Source organism: Cydia fagiglandana, chromosome 19, assembly GCF_963556715.1.
Source record: "Cydia fagiglandana chromosome 19, ilCydFagi1.1, whole genome shotgun sequence".
NCBI lineage: Eukaryota > Metazoa > Arthropoda > Insecta > Lepidoptera > Tortricidae > Cydia > Cydia fagiglandana.
This window is the reverse complement of record NC_085950.1, coordinates 5,732,261-5,754,568: the sequence shown is the minus strand read 5'-3', so window position 1 is coordinate 5,754,568 and position 22,308 is coordinate 5,732,261. Positions and strand designations below refer to the sequence as shown.

The window sequence follows — 22,308 nt, the reverse complement described above, 5'->3', positions numbered from 1 at the left end:
TTTTATACTGCTCTAGCAACTCACACATTTTTCATTAATTTTCTCTCTATTGAGTAAAATCTTTGTAAGGCAGCGGAAAAGGAGTTACCCAAATTTAGTTCACCTAAGGGGTGTTTAACACTTTCGCAACCGGGCAAAAAACGGTGCACTACCCCGGAAACCGGTCGTCTATATCTGCGTACAAAACAACCCGCTGGGCGGGTTGTCCGGCATCTGAGCAAACATTACGAGTGCCTACCAGGCGGGTTCTCGGTAATCAAAGTGTTAAGGGGAATGTCCACCTAAAATGTGTTATTATTCAAAGTAACAGACTCCTGAAATATTTTGTACTGTCACTGACAGCAAAATTTGTTACTAAATCAGTGTTTGAGATATTGCCAGATTGGTTTATCTTGCCACCGACAACATAGCCAAATACGGTGCTTTGCAAGACAAGCCCCTCAGGCAATTTGATCCAATCATTTAATAATGATTCAAAATAAATATCACTTGCTAATCAAACGCAGTGAATAATGTTCAAGACGAATTCACTATGCACTTACCATGTGTTATGGTCACGCAAATCACAGAAACGATTAGTTGTACAATCATTGCTCTCATTTGTCTCAGTTTGTATTTGTTCAGTAGAGTCAGTACCAACTAACTTCAAAGACGAGTCAAGTCTGTCATGCGAGTTTAACTCGAGTGGAAAAATGCGTTGAACAGGTCTTACCTTTGTTCCGGTTGCAGTTCTAACACGAACCACTCTACTAACGCCATCAGCACCAGGGTAAACCTCTTCAATTATCCAATCCAATCCTCTTCAATCCACCAAGACGACGTCTCCAGGCTGAAGTTGTACAGGTCCATTCCGCTCACGCTTTTGTATGAGTGAGCTTATGTAACGTCACACCATGAAAGTAACAACGCTGCGTTTCGCTTTAGCCAGATGATTTCAACACAAAATATGAGTAGCTAGTTATAAAACCAAGTACTATATAAAGTTTTTACATAAACTTCGAGGCAAACTTGTCTTGTCCGGTAAGTGACCGGTATATGAAAAATTTTCACTTTGACGTTTCGAGAGTCGTATTTTCCTACCAATTATTGCCATAACCATAGATACCAGTTAATCGATTAAGAATCGATGCTCATCGAATAAAATTATCATTTTACTTACAAGTCGGCGTGGCATACGGTACAAAATCAAGTTGCTCAAATGAAATAATAGCAAATTATCATCATCATCATTATATATTCATCTTATCATGCTTCATGAAATGTCCAAAGCAGAAGAATATAAATGATTGTATTAGATTCATAATTGTTACATATTTTCCAGCGCAGTAACATTCTATCTCTTTCTTTTTTTTTTCTATATTGTTACATATTTGCCGTAACTTATTTTTAAAATGTGTTATTCAATTAAAAGACACACCAAGATTGTTTACCTTATTTCTAATGCTAAAAAAAACGAACTTAAAAGGTTATTTCGACTGGCCTCAATCTGAAAGATGGAAGGAATAACAAAAGGTAAACGAAGAAATAAAAAAACAAAATAGTTTAACTACATACTTGTATTATTCTTCAGAAGGCAAGTTATTTCAACATGTACATAAGTTAACATATATATCCTATAGTAGGTATATCTACAGTAACTAACGTTTGTACAGTATAATATCACAACGGCAAAATAATGTCACTTTAAAGCTATCCTTAGTGCGGGTTGTCTCCTCGAATATGGCAGCCGATTTTTAAAGAATGATTTTATATAATAAATAAGAAAATGTCCATAAATGCCTTAGATGCTATATTATGCAAAACATTGTACTCGTTAAGAAATGGGATGTAATGTAACAATGCGAAATTCGTACATGTATCGTACGTTTTACAGTACATATGACCCTTTAAATTTTCGACGTAGTTACGTTATGTGTTTATTATAGCACAAGGTGTCGTAATGGAGCACCCGGTGTACGGTACTCTATCATCTGATTGATAGAGTCCTTTATTGGCTGACTGTACTATAAAAATCAATATTTAATAACAGTATAACTCAGAGGAACTCTACTTCATAAAAAAAACATTCAACAGATATATTAAAATCGGCTCATATATCATTTGAATTATTTTTCAAGCATTTAATCTGTTCATTAATTAAAGAGGGAAAATCTACAATTTTTGAGAAAATAAATCCTATTCATAAATTGTTATAGCACACGAATGGATGAATTGATTTGAGTGTGATTTTACAGTACAATCGAGGATTTTTAAGAAATGTTAAATGAAAATGTAATCTACCTTCAACGGAGCATTTTCATATTATGCTATAATTGCAATATTATTTTAACTACTTAAAACTAATTATTTCACCTATAAATATAATATAGTTGCATATCACTCTCACAAAATAATGATAAGAAATACTGGCGTTTTATAAATACATATGTGACATCCCACGGGTAAAGGTACCTTATGGAGGTTGACGCTTACGCTATTATTAACGCCGCTCTAATATTATGGCGGCGCTATGCGACGTAAGCGCCAGCCGCCATAAGGTACCTTTTGCCGTGGAACATCACATATTTGTCACAGTTTTTTTCATTAAATCAAAGTGTTAAATAAAATAAAATAATAAGATTTTTTAAAACTATTTATCATATAACTAGTTGTCATATTCAGGAGTATTGCCTACTTAAACTATAGAAAAATGGAATGGTTCATTTATTATAGAATTTATAGACATTATAGTCGAAAATACAAAAGACAAGCATTTTTTACAAAACTATACAAACAAATATACACCTTATTTCCGATGTAATAGGATTGAATTTGTTTTAAATATTTGTAAATTACGTTCGTCCCAAATATTTTCAACTATAATTTACTATTTTTTTATCTCAACATAAAGTAGGTATACTCACCAATTGTACTATGTATAATAATTATCACACATTAACATTATAGACCAAGAGTTAGCTACATAATTCATTATCTATTTGTATTGAAGACAGTGCAAGCATTGAAGAATCTTGAAGCCAAATGTAATATAGAAAATACACACCATTAAAAATCAGCATTTTAGATACTAGCTCCTGGTCTATAACTATAAGTTCATATCACGATATTTCACTTTTATAAACACAATTCAAATTGGCAACCTAAGTAAAATTGACATTATAATATTGTGCAATTAAAATATGTAGGTATATATTTTATTTATTTTACGAAGTACATATCTTTAATGTGTGTTACATAATAGCACTGAACGAAATAAATACATATAGATTTGTGACAATGTTGAGCTCTCAAGTATGTCTAAGAGATCTTATTTAAATCTAAAAGAATAATCTATATATATAAATGCAAGTGTCCTGACTGACTGACTGACTGACTGATTCATCAACGCAGAGCCGAAACTACAAAAGCCAGAAAGTTGAAATTTGCACACCAGATTGCATTTATAAAGTGTACACGAGATAAGAAGCGATTTTGAGAAATTCAACCCCTAAGGGGGTTAAAAAGGGGATGAAAGTTTGTATGGGGTGAAAGTTTTCTTTTAAGCTAGGAATTAGAAACTTCGTAAAAAGATATATTATTAAAGTACAAGAAAACTAATTTCAGTGTTTTTGAAAATTCATCCCCTAAGGTGGTGAAAAAGGGGTTGAAAGTTTGTATGGATATCAAAAAAATTTTCGAGTGGTGGACTTGAATCTTTGTATTTAGGAATATTATTAGAAGACATGAAAAGTAATTTCAGCGTTTTGTAAAATTCATCCCCTAACAGGGTTAAAAAGGGGTTGAAAATTTTAATCCATTACAAATGCTTTGAAACTTCTTAGAAAGGTATAATAGCCGATTACAAAAAAAAGTGACTGCAACGTTTTTGGAAATTCAACCCCTAAGGGGGTTAAAAAGGGGATGAAAGTTCGTCTTCGGGTGCAAATTTTATTTTAAGCTAGGAATTTGAAACTTTGTAAAAAAGTATTAAATTAGAATACAAGAAAACTACATTCAGCGTTTTTGAAAATTCATCCCCTAAGGTGGTGAAAACGGACTTGAAAGTTTGTATGGATATCAAACATTTTTTCGAGCGCGGGACATGAATCTTTGTATTTGGGGATATTATTAGAAGACAATAAAAGTAATTTCAGCGTTTTGTAAAATTCATCCCTTAACAGGGTTAAAAAGGGGATGAAAGTTTGTATGGGGTTAAAGTTTTCTTTTAAGCTAGGAATTTGAAACTTCGTTAAAATATATATTATTAAAGTACAAGAAAACTAATTTCAGCGTTTTTGAAAATTCATCCCCTAAGGTGGTGAAAAAGGGGTTGAAAGTCTGTATGGATATCAAACATTTTTCGAGTGTGGGACTTGAATCTTTGTATTTAGAAATATTATTAGAAGACAGGAAAAGTAATTTCAGCGTTTTGTAAAATTTATCCCCTAACAGGGTTAAGATGGGGTTGAAAGTTTGAATCCATTACAAATGGTTTTGAAACTTCTTAGAAAGGCATAATAGCCGATTACAAAAAAAATTAATTGCAACGTTTTTGGAATTTCAACCCCTAAGGGGGTTAAAAAGGGGATGAAAGTTCGTCTGCGGGTGCAAATTTTATTTTAAGCATGGAACTTGAAACTTTGTCAAAACGTTTTAAATTAAAATACAAGAAAACTAATTTCAGCGTTTTTGAAATTACATCCCCTAAGGTGGTGAAAAAGGGGTTGAAAGTTTGTATGGATATCAAACATTTTTTCGAGCGCGGGATTTGAATCTTTGTATTTGGGGATATTATTAGAAGACAATAATAGTGATTTCAGCAATTTGTAAAATTCATCCCCTAACAGGGTTAAAATGGGGTTCAAAGTTTGAATCCATTACAAATGCTTTGAAACTACTTAGAAAGACATAATAGCCGATTACAAAAAAAAGTAATTGCAACGTTTTTGGAAATTCAACCCCTAAGGGGGTTAAAAAGGGGATGAAAGTTCGTCTTAGGGTGTAAATTAAATTTTAAGCTAGGAACTTGAACTTTTTGCAAAAAAAAGGTATTAAATTAAAAAAACATGAAAACTAATTCAAGCATTTTTGAAAATCATCCCCCAAGGTGGTGAGAAAGGGGTTGAAAGTTTGTATGGAGATCAGATAATTTGTGAGCGCGAAACTTGAATCTTTGTATAAGGGCATTATGAGAATACAAGAAAAGTAATTTCAGCAACCAACATCAAAATCCACTTGACTTAAAACTTCATACAACTTGCTAAAAAAGAAAAGTACTTAATTTCAACATTGCTTGGATATGAAAATTATAGAAAATGATAGGTACTAAAGATGTAAAATGTTGAAGATAAAATTCCACGCGGACGAAGTCGCGGGCAACAGCTAGTAAATAATAATACTTTTCTCGTAAATAAAACATTACTAGCAATATTATTAAGCATTAGGCAAACATCACTTTAAACTTTAGGGAGCGTGCTTGAAATGAACTATAGGGGGCAGCATAGGAGCCGTATAAAACGCAAACTTAGAAAAAAAAAATTCGCATAATAGTACCTAATTAATTGTGTTTATATTTTAATATTATTTCATATCATAAGTTACCTACGAACAGGCAAGAATGTTAGGCTTCCACTTATATTACGTCATAATTAGTTACAACACACTTATATTACGTTATTGCATTTAAATTGATTTCTATTAGCCTAAAGCAGATCTAGATTTACTTTATCACCATTCGACACTAAATAGTCCTAAAAGTATAATATTTTTTCACACAAAAGCGTGTATGCGTGCATAATATTCCCGCCATTTTGTTTTAAAACACATTGTATTAAAAAAAATACTAATAAGAATGCTTTTGAGTATTAAATTTGAGAATCAATTCGTAATACAAATAATAACAAGGAATTAAATGAACTATTTACAATATTTAAGGTAGTTGCCATCCATGTGGCAACTGATTTTTCCACACTGTATAATCAATTTATTATTTGATTTTCATTGAAAGTATAAATTCCATAAACATTAGCAAATAAAATAAAGAATATTTTTTTTAGATCGTCGAGTTAGTGAGTCTTATACTGAAGGTTTCTGGATTCTATATCACAAGATATATGAGACGACTTATTTTTTCTAAGTGGCCATTTCCATGAATTTTCAGTATGCCCTAAATCCGGCCAAACGTATCTACATTTTAAATATTATTTGGACTATGCAAGTTCTTGCCTACTTCAGATAAACTTCATTACCCATACTGATATGTCCACTATTGAAAACTATATTTGTAAATAATATTTAAGCGTCATTATGTGCCAAAATTGTAGCTTTATGGCATTCGTAAAACTATTATTATTCATCCTCCTAAGTCCCTGCGTACAATTTTTTGTACATATTCCAAAATCTATTCTGAACTTTAATTGTGTAGCTAAGAGTTCCAATTTCAAAAACAAAACAATTGCTTCTGGGTCCCAGGAGGTTAAGATGCAGTGGCGTAGCTAGGGGGGAGGGGGGGCGGAGGGGGCGGTCCGCCCCCGGGTGTCACCCATTTAGGGGTGACACCCGACCGTGAACATCAGTAGTGCCACCTATAAAAATTCGTAAAATGAAAGCGATGGGGTAAATCCTGTTACAATTACTCTTTTTAATTATATTTTACAACTTTGATTGAATTTTGGGGTGACACCCACAATTTCCGCACCGGGTGCCACCCATGTTAGCTACGCCAGTGTTATGATGCACACTATATGTTAATTAAAAGGCAAATGATACATGAAATGGAACTGGTCTGAATGTAAACCTACCTACGGCGGGTAAGTGTGATAGAGAGCACAACTATAGGCGTCATAAAGGCGAGGGCCCAGCCACTTCCATTGCGTTTTGTACCTTATTACTATATGAGTAGAGTTGAGTTTTTCTAGTCAATCCCAAACGTTAAGCATTTTATACGTAGGGTTCAAAACCATGCCTCAGGAGATTGTGGCGAGCGTGGTTGCCGGGTGGCGAAGCCGGCGAGACGATCGCAGACGTCTTGGAGTTGCTTGTCGTATTTTATACCGTATTGCTATACACGTAGAGTTCAAAACCGTGCCTCAGGAGATTGTGGCGAGCGTGGTTGCCGGGTGGCGACGCCGGCAAGCCGTTCGCAGACATCTTGGAGTTGTTTGTCCAGCATTAGGGACGCAATTTGCTCGTCTGTTAGCATGTCCACACTGAAAATATGACAAAATGATAAAATAAAAAAGTTTTTTCGCTAACTCTTATAAAGATATCTGTCCTCGTAAGATCGAAGCCAATTTTTGCGCTATCGAATTTGGAACTTTCATTTATTTATATAAGGCCCACTTGCACCATTCCACTAGCCCGGGGTTAACCGGTTAAGTAGGTAGAGTTACCATGGTTACCAGTAAAATTTGACACTGGGTTGACGGTTAAACCCGGGTTAGTGTGATGGTGCAAGTTGGCCTAACAGTTCAAAACTCGAGTTTAATTTGTAGGTACTTGTATACAAGTACGCACGGACTTACAAGGCTATTCTATATTTAGGATCCAATAAGCTATATTTAGGATTCAAACGCCATGCCGTATATAGGATGGATGCTGACTGTTGTACCAGGCTCGCATGAGTCGGTAACACACCTGGCTAAACTGTCGGTGTCGGAGTTCCCGTCCGCTGAGCTACGAGAGGGACGCGGCGGGGGGAGGTGCAGCGTGTGAGCGTGACGACGCCATGCCGTATATAGAATGGATGTTGGCTGATGTATCCAGGCTTGCATGAGTCGGTAATATATCTGGCTAAACTGTCGGTGTCGGAGTTACCGTCCGCTGCGCTACGAGAGGGACGCGGCGGGGGGAGGCGCGGCGTGTGAGCGTGACGACGCCATGCCGTATATAGAATGGATGTTGGCTGATGTATCAGGCTTGCATGAGTCGGTAACATATCTGGCTAAACTGTCGGTGTCGGAGTTACCGTCCGCTGAGCTACGAGAGGGACGCGGCGGGGGGAGGCGCGGCGTGTGAGCGTGACGACGCCATGCCGTATATAGGATGGATGCTGGCTGATGTACCAGGCACGCATGAGTCGGTAAGAGATACCTGGCTAAGCTGTCGGTGTCGGAGTTCCCGTCCGCCGAGCTGCGCGAGGAGCGCGCGCGCGAGGGGGAGGTGCGGCGCGGCGTGCGGGGGGCGGAGTGGGAGCCGCGCTCGCCGAACAGCGACAGACCTGGGGAAAGTGGGGAACGTCACGTCACGTGACCGTAAGATTCGACAGATTGAAAAACGGACACGTGACCTGATGTCCTGATCGAAAAACTGTTACAATATCATTGAGTTTTCACTTCTGCCGGCACTCCCGGAGTGCAACCCGTTGTTTTTAGGGTTCCGTACCCAAAGGGTAAAACGGGACCCTATTACTAAGACTTCGCTGTCCGTCCGTCCGTCTGTCACCAGGCTGTATCTCACGAACCGTGATAGATATACAACAAATACTAAAAACAGAATAAAATAAAGATTTAAATGGGGCTCCCATACAACAAACGTGATTTTTGACCAAAATTAAGCAACGTCGGGAGTGGTCAGTACTTGGATGGGTGATCGTTATTTTTTTTTGCATTATGGTACGGAACCCTTCGTGCGCGAGTCCGACTCGCACTTGCCCGGTTTTTTTTTATTCTCAGTGACAGGCGATTCGGTTACCGGTTGTTGGTCGGTTCGGGGTTTCGGGATGGTTACAGGGGGTTCGGTTAGGGGTAGTGGACTGAAGACTACTAGTACGGAAATTTTCGTACGCGTGCGGCCAGGCTACGTCGAGCAAAACAAAGAGGTACGGCCGTACAGTCACCAATAATAGGCCGCAATAATATGTTAATTACTCTTCGAAGGCCGCAAAAATAAGTGACACGCTCTTATGGCTCTACCAATAAGATATTGTCAGATATTTTTGCGGCCTTCGTTGTGTAACATATTATTGCAGGTGACTGTACCATCCTTCTCTCGAAGCTATTCAGGCCATTTTCAACCTCCTATATAAACCGTAATAGTGTGTAAGGATGGTATTCTACCTGTCCAATGTCAGTGCGTCTCACTCTCTCATTAACACAAAATGTGAGACGCAATATGTTGGAAAAATAAATTGGATACCCAAGGTGGGCGCCGTACGTACGTAAAGGACGCAGCTATAAGTTAGAGCGAGAAAGAGACTGCACCAAGGACGCGGTGCGATTAAAAGGCTTGCTACACGGTCGCCGACAAGCCTTCTAACTGTCTGACCTTGGTCTGTCCTTGGACAATTTTGGTCAAATTTTGTTGGTAACAACTGTCTACACGGTCCGGGACCGGCCAAGGCCACGCGGTCTGGGGGCTTGTCGGCGACCGTGTAGCAAGCCTTTTAGGCTATAATTTTGTGCTAGTCTCATTTGAAAGTTTACAAAATACCTCCCTAGATGGCGCTGTCACTGATGGAAACTAGCGAACGCTCGGTCGATGGAGTAATAAGGAGTTGCATCCTATATTCAGGTCTGTATAATAATAATAATAATAATCATTTTTTGGAAGCCCCTGGACTAGCTAGCCACGGGCCAATTTAATTTTCTAAAACAGAATACGTTGTATAATTATCCTTTCTCTACTTCCGTACTTTTATTTGTCATTTAAAGGGTCGTGCACACACCTTTAAAACCCTACCTTATAGTTGTCAAGACAAGTCTTTAGTCTATTACCCAAAAAATGCTATGCGCATTTATGTCCGTGACTGTAGGTACGTGTACATTTAATTATAAAAATTGGGGTCAAAAATCTGCTTCGATGACCCCGTCCTACGTCATAACGTAATTTATGGACAGCCCCTAAGCTCGTGGTTCAATTTTGGAATCCTTCGCTGGCTCGGGTATCAATATTAGCACGAGAGGTTAAACAACCCCCCCCCCCCCCCCCTTGTAAAACAAATAACCATTTCCTTTCTTTCTAATAGGGATTAGGGATAGGTCGAATATTCGGTATTCGGCAAGTTGTACAATGATCATATTCGGCCGAATGCTGCCGGCGAGGGCTGGCAACCCCCGCCAAGTAAACACACATCAAGAAGACCGTCGGATAATTTATTTGCAAAATAATAGAAAAATCCCATTAATTACGGTAAAAGTGCAAGAAAAGTTATAACCACGAACCTTGCATCCTAATAATACGTCACAATGAGAAGGCTGAGGCACATTACGGACGAAATACACAAGGTGAGAAGATATTATTATCATTGAACTTTCACTTCACATCTTATTTGAACAGTAAACGGAAAAAAACTGCTTTTTTGAAGACCACTAACGGTATCACATGTGATCATCTGACAACTAATTGGCTGTTACACTGACAGTTGACATTTACGCACTTCTGCCAACCTGCGAACTTGTGAATGTGAAACATAACAAATGTTGCTACACTAAAATTCTAGACGATTACACTGACAGTTGACATCCACGCACTTCTGCCAACCTGCACTCGGGAGACATATTAGTTAAATGTTGCTACACTAAAATTCGAGACGGTCATAGAAGATTTGCATAATAAGTGAATCGGCGCAAGAACAAATCTGTCGTCTCTGTCGAGTACCCGGAAAAATATTATACCAACAACATATAACTATTGAGGTGAGACTTGGACTCTTTACATCGCTGCTTCGCAGTCCATTGCTTCTCGTTATTTTATTACTTAAAAATTAAGACTAGGACAACTAAAACAAAATCCATAAAATGTCTTACAAATGTGCTGGCTGTCATCTAAAAAGTCGAGATGTTATATCCTGTACGTTGTGCAGTGATAAATATGATTTGAAGTGTTCAAACATTCCTATTGAATCATTCCAAATTACTAAAAATAAAAAATCGTGGAAATGCCATGCGTGCCGCAGCAAAATGCCAAAGACTGACAACACAAATACCCCAGTACAGTCGCAACATCAGAAACTTCAATCACCTTCAACGAATCCAGGTGACGATACAAGTTTCCTAAATCTGAACCCTACAGAAGATTATAAAAGTGCGGACTCTAATGTCACGATGAGAGTAAAACGAAAAGACAAACCCACGGAAAATGAGACTCTTCTCTCAGAAGGAGCACAAACAAATCCTGGCACGGAAGAACTCAAGACTACTAGTAATAGAGACCATAGTCCAGCTCCAACAACTAATGCAAATATTCTAGAACAAATTGAAGCTCTTCTAGACAAAAAAATTGAAATATTTAAACAGGAGCAAATCATCCGAGATTTTAACCAACTCCGGGAACTCAAAGAAACTATCAAAACGGTGACAAGTGAGGAAATTTCAAAACTCAGACAGGAAATTATGCAGACAACTAATGCTTTATCCCTAGAACAACAAAGCATTAAAGAAAACATAAATCGAATGGATACTGTTATAGTCGGTCTCAAGGAAGAAAGTCGTAATTTACGCTCTGAAATACAGGAGATTCAAAGGCTATGTAATATGCAGAATAGTAATGAGCGAGACAGGAAACGAATAGATAGTGAAGCTTATAACAATAATCGGAAAAAAATTGTAATATACGGCTTAGATGAAGATAAAGGGGAAACAGAACTTCAAATGCATGAAAGAATATTGTTCCTTTTCAAGGATATACTCAACATCAATTTGGCAGGGCAAATTGATGACTTCAAAAGACTCGGCAAGCAGGGTCACAGGAGACCCCTATTAGTTGAATTTCTAAGCAAGAATGTTACCAGATATATTATGAAAAATCGACGCTGTTTTAGAGATAGTGGATTAGCCATCTCGGAAATTTTAGAAGGTGAATCACTTGCAAAGCGAAAAAACTTAGTACAAATTCTTATAGAAGCAAGACGAAAGGGAAAAAGAGCTAATATAATAAACAATAAACTAATTATTGACGGGAAAGAATATATTGAAAGTCATGATTCGCACATAGACAACTCGGACAAGGAACATACTCATAACATTTCACACAATTATGACACAAACACTATCGAGCTGGGCCGAAATAATGGGACAGAACCTGAAACAACGTTTTTTCGTAGCCAAAAACAATGACATATGTGATCGAAGCGTAGACACAGTACCGAATTGTTCAATACTTGAAGGAGAAATAAAGGAAAGTAATTTGAATGTATTTCATCAAAATATCTGTGGTGTTAATAATAAGCGACAAGAACTTGAACTGTACATAAATGAAATGGAAAAAACTTTGCACTATATATGTTTAAGTGAGCATTTTTTAAGCAGCACTGCGGTACCCTCTTTTTCTTTGCCTAACTATTTCCTAGCTACTTGTAATACCAGAATAAATAAGAAAAGAGGAGGCACGCTAATATTAGCTTCATCTGATGGCCCAGTTAAATTAAGGGTTTCACCTCGGAATGAGAGATAATAAGCTGGAAACTCGTATACACCTTCGTTATAAAGTGTTAAAGGTTCTCTTAAAAGTCGACGCATATATCGTGTGCGCGTCAGAAGTTATTCAAGGTCAAATGTCATAAAAATCGGTTTTTCGCGGATATCAAAATTTCTATAGCTCCGATGTTTTTTACATCTAGGTAAGAATTGTAGAGCATGAAATTTGCGACGAGTTAGGTATCAAATATTTTTTCATGCGATTAGCCGCTTTCAAGATATACGGCATAGAAGGCGCAGCGGCCAGCCAAACGCACTATGACGCAAGGTTAGCTGGTAATCTCTGTAATAATAAATTATATAAATATTTTAATCGTTAAAATGACACTTGTTGATCATAAATAGATTTTGAAACAAAAGTTGCCCCTCCTGTGGACATTAGTTAACAGTTTGTGTGCATATTGTAATGATTTTATTACATAGTTTAATATAAAAAGGGTACCCCTTTACACAGGTTTAATTAGAAAATTATACTTTATAGCCTTTAGGTATTTCTACAGGAAAGAGGTAGATTTTAAGTAATAACACGAAAATCTCTTGGAGACAGAGATTTGAGACACGAAAATGGTTTCACAAGCTTTTATTTAACTCCCGATGTTCGTATGTAACTATGAAACTTGGCTACAAAATTCAACTCAAATCAATCAAGCTGATCTGTTGATGGGGACTTGTAGATGGCCATAGGAACTCTGTGATAAAATGACTATCTCATTGACTTTATTTGTTACAATCGTCTAGAAGAGTAGTCGATGATCGTGAAACAAAGATCAAGATCCCTACCGTTTGAGGTTCAATTATTTTCATTTTCATCGTCATCTTCATCATCTATTGTCAAAACTGGGTCAAATGCACTTTCTTCATCGGGGTCGATTTGCAATGAAGCCGCATTAAAACAGGCTTGCCCATTGCACTGGCCACAAGCTAAATAGCATTTCAATCCCGATGTTCTGCACCCGCAGCGTGGACCACACCCCTTTTTACAATTGCAAAATATGGTATTTAGTAGCTCATCTGGAGCTGGTGCTAATTTTGTTGTTATTGGCTCCAGGAATTCGTTTTGAAGCATCCAACCCCATTCTTGGGGTTCGAAGTCATTCCCTAACCATGTTTGTACCTGGTAATATGTACGGTTTATATGCTGATGGGCTGCTGCAGTTGTCGGTGGAAGATTTGACAGCTGTACAGGTTTATTAAGCTTTGTAGACTTAACAAACTGAGTATAACGAAGATGATCGATGTTGTTCTCAGATTTAGGAGCATTATAAATCGCCATTAAGATGCGTATTCCGTTTTCGTATAATTGCTCTACTGGGCAGTTTTCTTGTAAAAAAACTTGAGCTAGTTGGTCAAAATTGGAAAGTTTTTGTACTAGTTTTATGAATGTTTTTTTCCCCTTTTTAAAGAGCGCAGAAGTTTTTATAATGAACGAGTTATTTAGCTATAATAACATCCCACTATCAATGTCTGTATGTATGTTTGGTCGAAAAAAATATTTATTATATTTTATTCGAAAAAATTGTATCCGGAGCGTATGGGAATAATGTTGGATTTCCTCTGGAACTAAAAGGCAAACTAATATCTTCGCAGGTACTTACTACTTACAATACCAACTAGTCCTAATTTTATATTTTCTACAGGACAGACAACTTTTAAAATCGGGATATGATCAATAAAGGATGATTAAATAACAAAACTTATACAAACTATTATTAAAATTAAGTGTAAACTAAATAAATTAAAACTAAAACTAATAAAATAAATAAATAAAACTTACCCACCTACCTCAGGTCCCCCAGATCTGTCCCCTGCGGAAGGGTATCCCATTAAATAACTTTGTAGAAGGTATTATTCACCGATATTCACGATTGACCTCATCATAGTGCGTTTGGCTGACCGCTGCGCCTTCTATGCCGTATATCTTGAAAACGGCTAATGGCATGAAAAAATGTTTGATACCTAACTTGTCGCAAATTGTATGCTCTACAATTCTTACCTACATGTAAAAAACATCGGAGATATAGAAATTTTGATATCCGCGAAAAACCGATTTTTATGACATTTGACCTCGAATAACTTCTGACGCGCACACGATCTATGCGTCGACTTTTAAGAGGACATTTGACACGTCATAACGAAGGTGTATACGAGTTTCCAGCTTATTATCTCTCATTCCGAGGTTGACCCCCTTTTTAGGCTTAAGATGACTGGGCCATGATAGAAAGTGTGAAGAATTGCCTATTTGTAAGGACTTATACGCGATGGAATATTTTGAGATATGTGGGGTTAAAGATAGTCTCACTAATACTTGTATCATTTGCCTGTATCGAAATCCCACAGACAATCAATTAGGCGAATTTATGCAGAAACTAGAAATGTTATTAGAGTACTTTGCGAATAAAAAATGTATTATCTGCGGTGATTTTAACATTAATCTTCTCATCACCGACAAAAAAAGGGATGACTTTGTAACATTATTGAACTGCTATGGCTTTAGTTTGATGTTTAATGTACCTACATTTAGGAGAAATGGTTCAGAATCAAGCATCGACAATATTATATCTAATCTTTCCGATGAGAATATTATTTGTTATAAAATTGATCATAATAATTTAGCTGACGGGCACGCAGGTATTTTCGGTGATTTTTACTTCGAGCAGAAAAACAAAAAACAACTTCCAAAGTACATTTTCGCGGAACAAAGGATGTTTAACAAAACTAATAATGAAATATTTAGAAACTTTCTAACATCTGTGGACTGGTATGAATTAGGAGTAAATAAGTTCTTAGACAAAATTAAAGAAATTTTCCAAGAAAGTTTCAAAAAAAAGAAAAGAAAAATATTGCTTAATAAGCGGGAAACACTTAATTGGGTCACTCAGGGGATAAAGGTATCAAGTAAAATGAAAAGATTTTTGAACTCTGTTAATAAATCTGAATGTGACAGCAGCATCCTAAGTTATAGAGATAAATACATAAAACTCTATAGAAAAGTCATGAGACAAGCTAGGCGACTTGCCGTTCAAGCGGAAGTAGACAGATCCAATGATTCTGTGAAATGTATTTGGAAATTGGTCAATAAATGTAGAAATAAGGTTAAGAAGAATAATCAAAAATCAATACAGCTAGTTGTAGACAACAAAGTAATTTGTAACTCAATGGAAGTTGCAGATATTTTTTCGAGCAAGTTTGATCACGGCAAGAGCGCTGATGTAGGTGACTGTAGCAATGCACTTGACATGATAGAGAGTAATATAGAAACAAGTTACAATGAAATGAAGTGGTGGGCTGTAACACCTAAAGAAATTGAAAGCCTTGTTACTTCCATGAAAAATAAAAAATCTTGTGGCCATGATGAAATGCCGATTACAATTTACAAGGACAATATTGATTTACTAGCGGGCCCATTAGCACACTTCTTTAATAAATGCTATGAACTAGGCAGCTTTCCCGATCAACTCAAAGTAGCAAAAATTCTCCCAGTACATAAAAAAAATGCTAAGAATGATCCAAAAAACTACCGACCGATTTCTTTATTGCCGGTTATGTCAAAATTGTTCGAGAAAGTGATCAAAAAAAGGCTCAGTACACACCTAAATATACACAATGTAATAAATCCTAGACAATTCGGATACCAAAGAAATATTGGCACTACAGATGCAATAGATACTTTACTTAGCGACGTAGCACAGTACCTCAACAATGGAATGAAAGTAGCGGGTCTCTTCCTAGATTTGAGCTCCGCCTTCGATACAGTAGACCATACAATTCTTTTAAGAAAGTTAGAATACTACGGAGTGAGGGGGAAAAATCTTCAAATACTTAGAAATTATTTGCAGAACAGGAAACAGTATGTAGAAATTAGAAACGTAGATGAGGGACAAGACAAAGTCTTCAAGTCAAAAATGACCACAATTACTAGAGGGGTCCCTCAAGGATCTATTTTAGGCCCTATTCTCTTTATCATATTTATAAATGACGTCATAAAATACGTACAGAACTCCCAAAATAATTTAAACGTGGTGATATTTGCCGACGACACAAATGCTATTATTAGTGCAAGTAATGAAGTCGAACTAAAAAATAATATTAAAACGGCTCTTTCAGTTTTCCATAAGTGGTTTGGAGATAATAATTTAAAATTAAATACAGAAAAAACAAGTATCGTCCAGTTTAAGAGTGATCGAAAAAATAAGGACATCCTAGAACTAGCCTTTGACGATAACACTCTACGATCCGTTGAGGTTGTCAGGTTTTTAGGGGTAGAAATTGATTCTTTTCTTAACTGGAAACAGGAATTGAATCAAATCGAAAACACAATTAGTTCTGCCTGCTTTGCACTGAGAAATTTAAGAGATATCATCGGAATAGATCGATTGAAAACTGTATATTACGCTTTAGTTGACTCAAAACTCAGATACAGCATTAAATTCTGGGGGGCAACGTATAGTTATAATATAAAAAGAGCTTTCATCATTCAAAAGCGGGCAATAAGAATAATGGTGCGTATACCCCAGTGGGTTTCATGTAAAGACTTCTTCGCCAAATTAGACATTCTAACTGTACCATGCCTTTATATTATGATACTATGCACGGACTTAGTAAAATTTCTGGCAAGTAGTGAAACTGTAGACGCTCGGGCGATAAGACTGGCAACAAGAACAAAAAACCTGAACCGTCCCTTTACACCAAGACTAAAAGTCACTGAGTACTGTGCTAGATACCAGGCTATCAAAGTTTTTAATAGGCTACCCACAGAACTCAAAGCGGTTTGTAACCCAACTACATTTAAAAATAAATTAAGGTCGTTTTTGCTAGCTAAATGTTTTTATTCAGTTGAAGAGTTTTTCCAATACAATAATGAATCTATTTAATTCTGACATGTACACCGTATATTATTTAATTGAATCAAGTTTTCTTTGTTTTTTAGTTAAGTATTTGTTTTTTTTTTTTTTGATTGACATGTTATCAAATATTTATTTCACTGTAACTATTGTAGGGTATGATTTTATAACATTTTATATTTGACATTATATTATATTATTTTATTAGTACTTTTCACCTGTTATTTAATTGTTTAATTTAATTATTGAAAACTTATTTACTTATTTGCTGACATGTCCCATCTTTTACTTCGTTTAATTAGATTATAAGTATGTAATTAGTTCATAAGTTTTCTAACACAATGTATTATTGTTATAGAAATAAATGAATGAATGAATGAATGAATGAATGAATTATTCGGGTAAAGTGCCGAATATACGGTAAATATTTCCTGTTAGTTGGCCAATAACCTATTAGGTCACCCCGAATCAAAAATGAATTCTACTCACCTATAAATAGAATTCATTTTAGGTGGCCAGTGATTGAAACCTTATACTAAAATGATTTCTGTTTATTTACGTCATCGATTTTCGACCCCCCCCCCCCCCCCCCCGCCCCTAAAATCATCCAAAAATCTTGCTTCGAATGACCCCGTTTCCTCCTACGTCATGCTACCATCATCCGATGTCCAGACCCCCCCCTAATTTGAAATGACCTATAGTTCGCTTTTTTTAGCATTACAAAGAACTCCACAGAAGTAAGCGTACAGTTTCTATCAGCCTCTTTAATTCTTAATAATTATTGAATTATCTTATGTAGCACGGTCAATACATATAATTTACTTCAATTTATTACCGTTAAAAGTGCCGGATTTGGAACCACAAGCTTACTTCTGCGAAGTTCTTTCTAATGCTAAAAAAAACGAACTATAATTTATGAATAGCCTCTAGGTGAAAAGAATTTATTTTTAATGTAGGACATAGACTAGGAATCCTCTAGACCGAGTTTAGGGCAATTATTTCATGCAACCGATGATGCCAAAAATGCGGGGGTGCGCGGGACGAGGTGAGCGAAGTCCCGTGCCGTGATTGGTCCGTTCAAAGACACGGACGTCACACAAAGACACTTTCGACTCGAACATGGAGTAAAATTACCGTATGCGTGGCAGAGGGGGTAGCGCGACTATGCTCAGTCTGGAATTCTGGATGATGTTTTGTGTGTGTGTGATGTAGTGTGGCCAGTTACTGGCGAATTATCCTACATCCGCTTTCGCTCGTGTTTTTCTTTTACTCTGAGCCAGATGGCCACAAAAATTCTATACGATATCCGACGTATAGGAAGGAAACATAATAACACCTATCATGAAAAGGGAACACTTAATTACATAACGCTGTCGACCTAGCGTTCGCTAGTTTCCACTCGTTACAGCGCCATCTAGGGAGACATTTAGTAAGAAAACCGGGCAAGTGCGAGTTGGACTCGCGCACGAAGGGTTCCATACCATAATGCAAAAAAAAGCAAAAATAAAAACAGTCACCCAAGTACTGACCCCGCCCGACGTTGCTTAACTTCGGTCAAAAATCACGTTTGTTGTATGGGAGCCCCATTTAGATCTTTATTTTATTCTGTTTTTAGTATTTGTTGTTATAGCGGCAACAGAAATACATCATGTGTGAAAATTTCAACTGTCTAGCTATCACGGTTCGTGAGATACAGCCTGGTGACGGACGGACGGACAGCAGTCTTAGTAATAGCAGCTAGTACTATTATTTCTTCAATGGTACTGACAAGGTACAAAGTCGACGGAGGGGGAACTGGCGCTGATTGTCACAAACACGTAATATTATGGAATGTACCACATTAATGGTAGCGAAAACAGTTTTAACTAATTGTGACGTTCCACGGAAGAGGTACCTTATGGCGTCTGGCGCTTACGTCGCATAGCCCCGCAATAATATTGGAGCGACGTTAATAATAGCGTAAGCGCCAACCGCCATAAGGTACCTTTACCCGTAGGACGTCACAATTTTACCCCTTACGATTTATCGTGAAAATTGCCAATTTAATAGCTGATTCGCACGTGTATCGATACAAAACACTTTTATTTATACTCGTGCGAACTACCTGTTAGCGATGGGCGAGTCGAGTTATCTGATTCGAATAATCCGAATCAACCTACAGATGAGTTGATTCGAATCAAGACTATTGGCAATCCGAATCAACTCGGCCACTAAACTGACTTAACTTGGTATCCGATCCGCTGACTCGGCGAATGAATCGCCAATTCACCAACTCTCCGAGCCGAGTCAACGCTACGCTAAGGCCATTCAAAAATAAACCTTAATTCCATAGCCCGAAGGTTCTTTTTACAACAACTGCCGCTTGATTTGCCATCCCGAGTCGAGTTCACTGGTAGTATGGCCATTGAAAAATAAACCTTAATTCGGTGTCCTGAAGGTTCTGTTTACAACAACTGCCGCTTGACTCGTTTGCGGCTCCGCGGCCCGTGACCTTGTCGCGAACCACGCAAACCGTCGAGTCGAGTCAGTTCGAATTTCAACTCGGATCAGTGGCCGAATCGATTCGAATGATTCGAATCGAAAAAAAGTGGACTCGTCACATCGCTACCTGTTTTTCAGCACTACTATCGTAATGTAGAATTAGCCTGAATGGCTTACAAAAATTGTCATATAAATGTCAATCAGATTAAAAAATTACAGAATGGAATGGAACACTTAGTACTAAATAATTCTGTTAACCTAGCGTTCGCCAGTTTCCACTGGTTACAGCGACATCTACCAAGGCATTCAGTAAACTGTAACATGAACATTTTCCTAATTTACGCACTTGTAAAGCACAGTCGCGAGTTCCATACAACACCACCAGAAATATCTTCAATACAAAAGTACTCAAAACGATTAAGATATACAGATGTAGTGCATAATTATTTCCCATCGTTTTTTCACGGAATCGTACAAACGTGTCTTGCAATTTCAGTCAGTCTCGGTACAAAAAGTACTGCGGTTGACTGAAGTAGCATGACAAATACGAACGTTTCCTAGAAAATACGATGGAAAACAATTATGCTCTACATCTGTACCAATACCAATATTTAAGAACCTTTATTATAGAGGCGGATTGTCCAAGTAAATTATGTAGCCACTGTAAATTTACTGCCATCTTTCGACAGAACTTAAAACTGTCGGAACGCCATTTGACTTTGATCCTTATTCTTTCACTGATATGTGTTCACTTATTATAGTACATTATTGTCGAGGCTCGGAAGTAGCTACTTGCAGGCTGAGGATTCGTTTTAAACGGACGACCTTGGGAGTCCGTTTAATTGAATCCGAAGCCAGCAAGTAGCCTTCCAGCCGAGTCATATGTGCTTTTCTCAAAAATGGTGCAAGAAATATAAATATCATAGAAATATTTTACAAAAACAACGTTCTTACATATATATTTTGACAGAAAAAAGCCCTTGCCGCCTTTTTATTTTTTTTAATAAAAAAATAGAAGTGTTGTTTTCTGCCAAAAATACGCCAACCTATTTGAGACATCTAAATAGTCGCGGTACTAATCATCTGTTTGGCTGTTTAATGGGCCTGTGCCTTCATTTGATATGGTCATTTCAACTTTTAAAAAGTTTGGAACTCGACAAATAATGGAATTTGTATGCAACATTGCAGTCCCAAAATCGTAGCTGCAATGTTTTTAACTTTTTAATTTTTGACTGACCATAAACTACGCGCTTCGCGACCTATTTTTTAGATGGCAAAGTCGACTTTGCCGTCCATTTTTGAGAAAAATATTAATATTCACGCCATCTACTCGACTATAGGCCAAAGGTATGGTTCCATGTTTTCGAGCGATGGCGCCACAACCTTCAGCCTATGCTCGAATCATCATCATCATCATTATCTCAGCCATAAGACCTCCACTGCTGAACATAGGCCTCCCCCTTACATATGCTTGAGTAGATGGCGTTAATATTAATATTTAAAAAGTTAACACAATAACACATATCAGTTAAAAAATAAGGATTAAAGTCAAATGGCGTTCAAACAGGTTTAATCTTCTGTCGAAAGATGGCACTAATTGAACTGCAGCTATACTGCAAAACGTAATTCAAGACCAAAAAAAGTAAGACAATGTTGCCACTGCAATAATTTGTTAATAAAATAGTAAATTCCTTTTGATAAATAATCACGTAAAGATAATTTATTCATTAGTAATTTTACTCATACTATTAAAAAAAGTACTTTTTCTCAAAAATGGACGACAAAGTCGACTTTGCCGTCTAAAAAATTGGTCGCGAAGCGCGTAGTTTATGGTCAGACAAAAATTAAAAAGTTAAAAACATTGCAGTCTCGATTTTGGGACTGCAATGTTGCATACAAATTCCATTATTTGTCGAGTTCCAAACTTTTTAAAAGTTGAAATTACCATATCAAATGAAGGCACAGGCCCATTAAACAGCCAAACAGATGAATAGTACCGCGACTATTTAGATGTCTCAAATAGGTTGGCGTATTTTTGGCAGAAAAATACACTTATATTTTTTTTTTTTTTAAATAAAAAGGCGGCAAGGGTTTTTTTCTGTGAAAATATATATGTAAGAACGTTGCTTTTGTAAAATATTTCTGTGATATTTATATTTCTTGCACCATTTTTGAGAAAAGCACTATATATGACTCGGCTGGAACGCTACTTGCTGGCTTCGGATTCAATTAAACGGACTCCCAAGGTCGTCCGTTTAAAACGAATCCTCAGCCTGCAAGTAGCTACTTCCGAGCCTCGACAATAATGTACTATTATTTTTAATACAGTTGCTCAAAAAGTGCTACTTTACGTAGCTGTTTAGCGTGCGGAAAGTTGGTTATCTCGAACTAGTGCTTTTTACTTTTCCAATTTTTTTAAATTTATACTTGTTCCAATTCACGACTACTAATTGATGAGTGTTAATATTAGTTTCCTTTAAACGTCGTAATCAGCATAAAAACCTACCGTTAATGTAAGAATACGAAAAATATTACATATTTCATATTTAATTACTTACCTCTTCATCATTATAACACGTTTATTTTTTAATATT

At 36.8% G+C, this 22,308-nt stretch overlaps 1 protein-coding gene across 1 annotated transcript in view; it reads right to left on the bottom strand.

Annotated features, from left to right (window-relative positions):
* Positions 1-1,541: 1,541 nt before the first annotated feature.
* Positions 1,542-22,308, bottom strand: part of LOC134673907 (SH3 domain-binding protein 5-like) — a 40,945-nt gene continuing 20,178 nt past the window's right edge. The window contains exons 9-10 of the mRNA XM_063531961.1: positions 8,071-8,197; positions 1,542-7,187 (exon numbers count right to left, since the gene is read on the bottom strand). Coding sequence (XP_063388031.1) covers positions 7,055-7,187; positions 8,071-8,197 — 260 coding nt within the window. The 3' untranslated portion in view covers positions 1,542-7,054. The remainder of the gene's footprint in view (positions 7,188-8,070; positions 8,198-22,308) is intronic.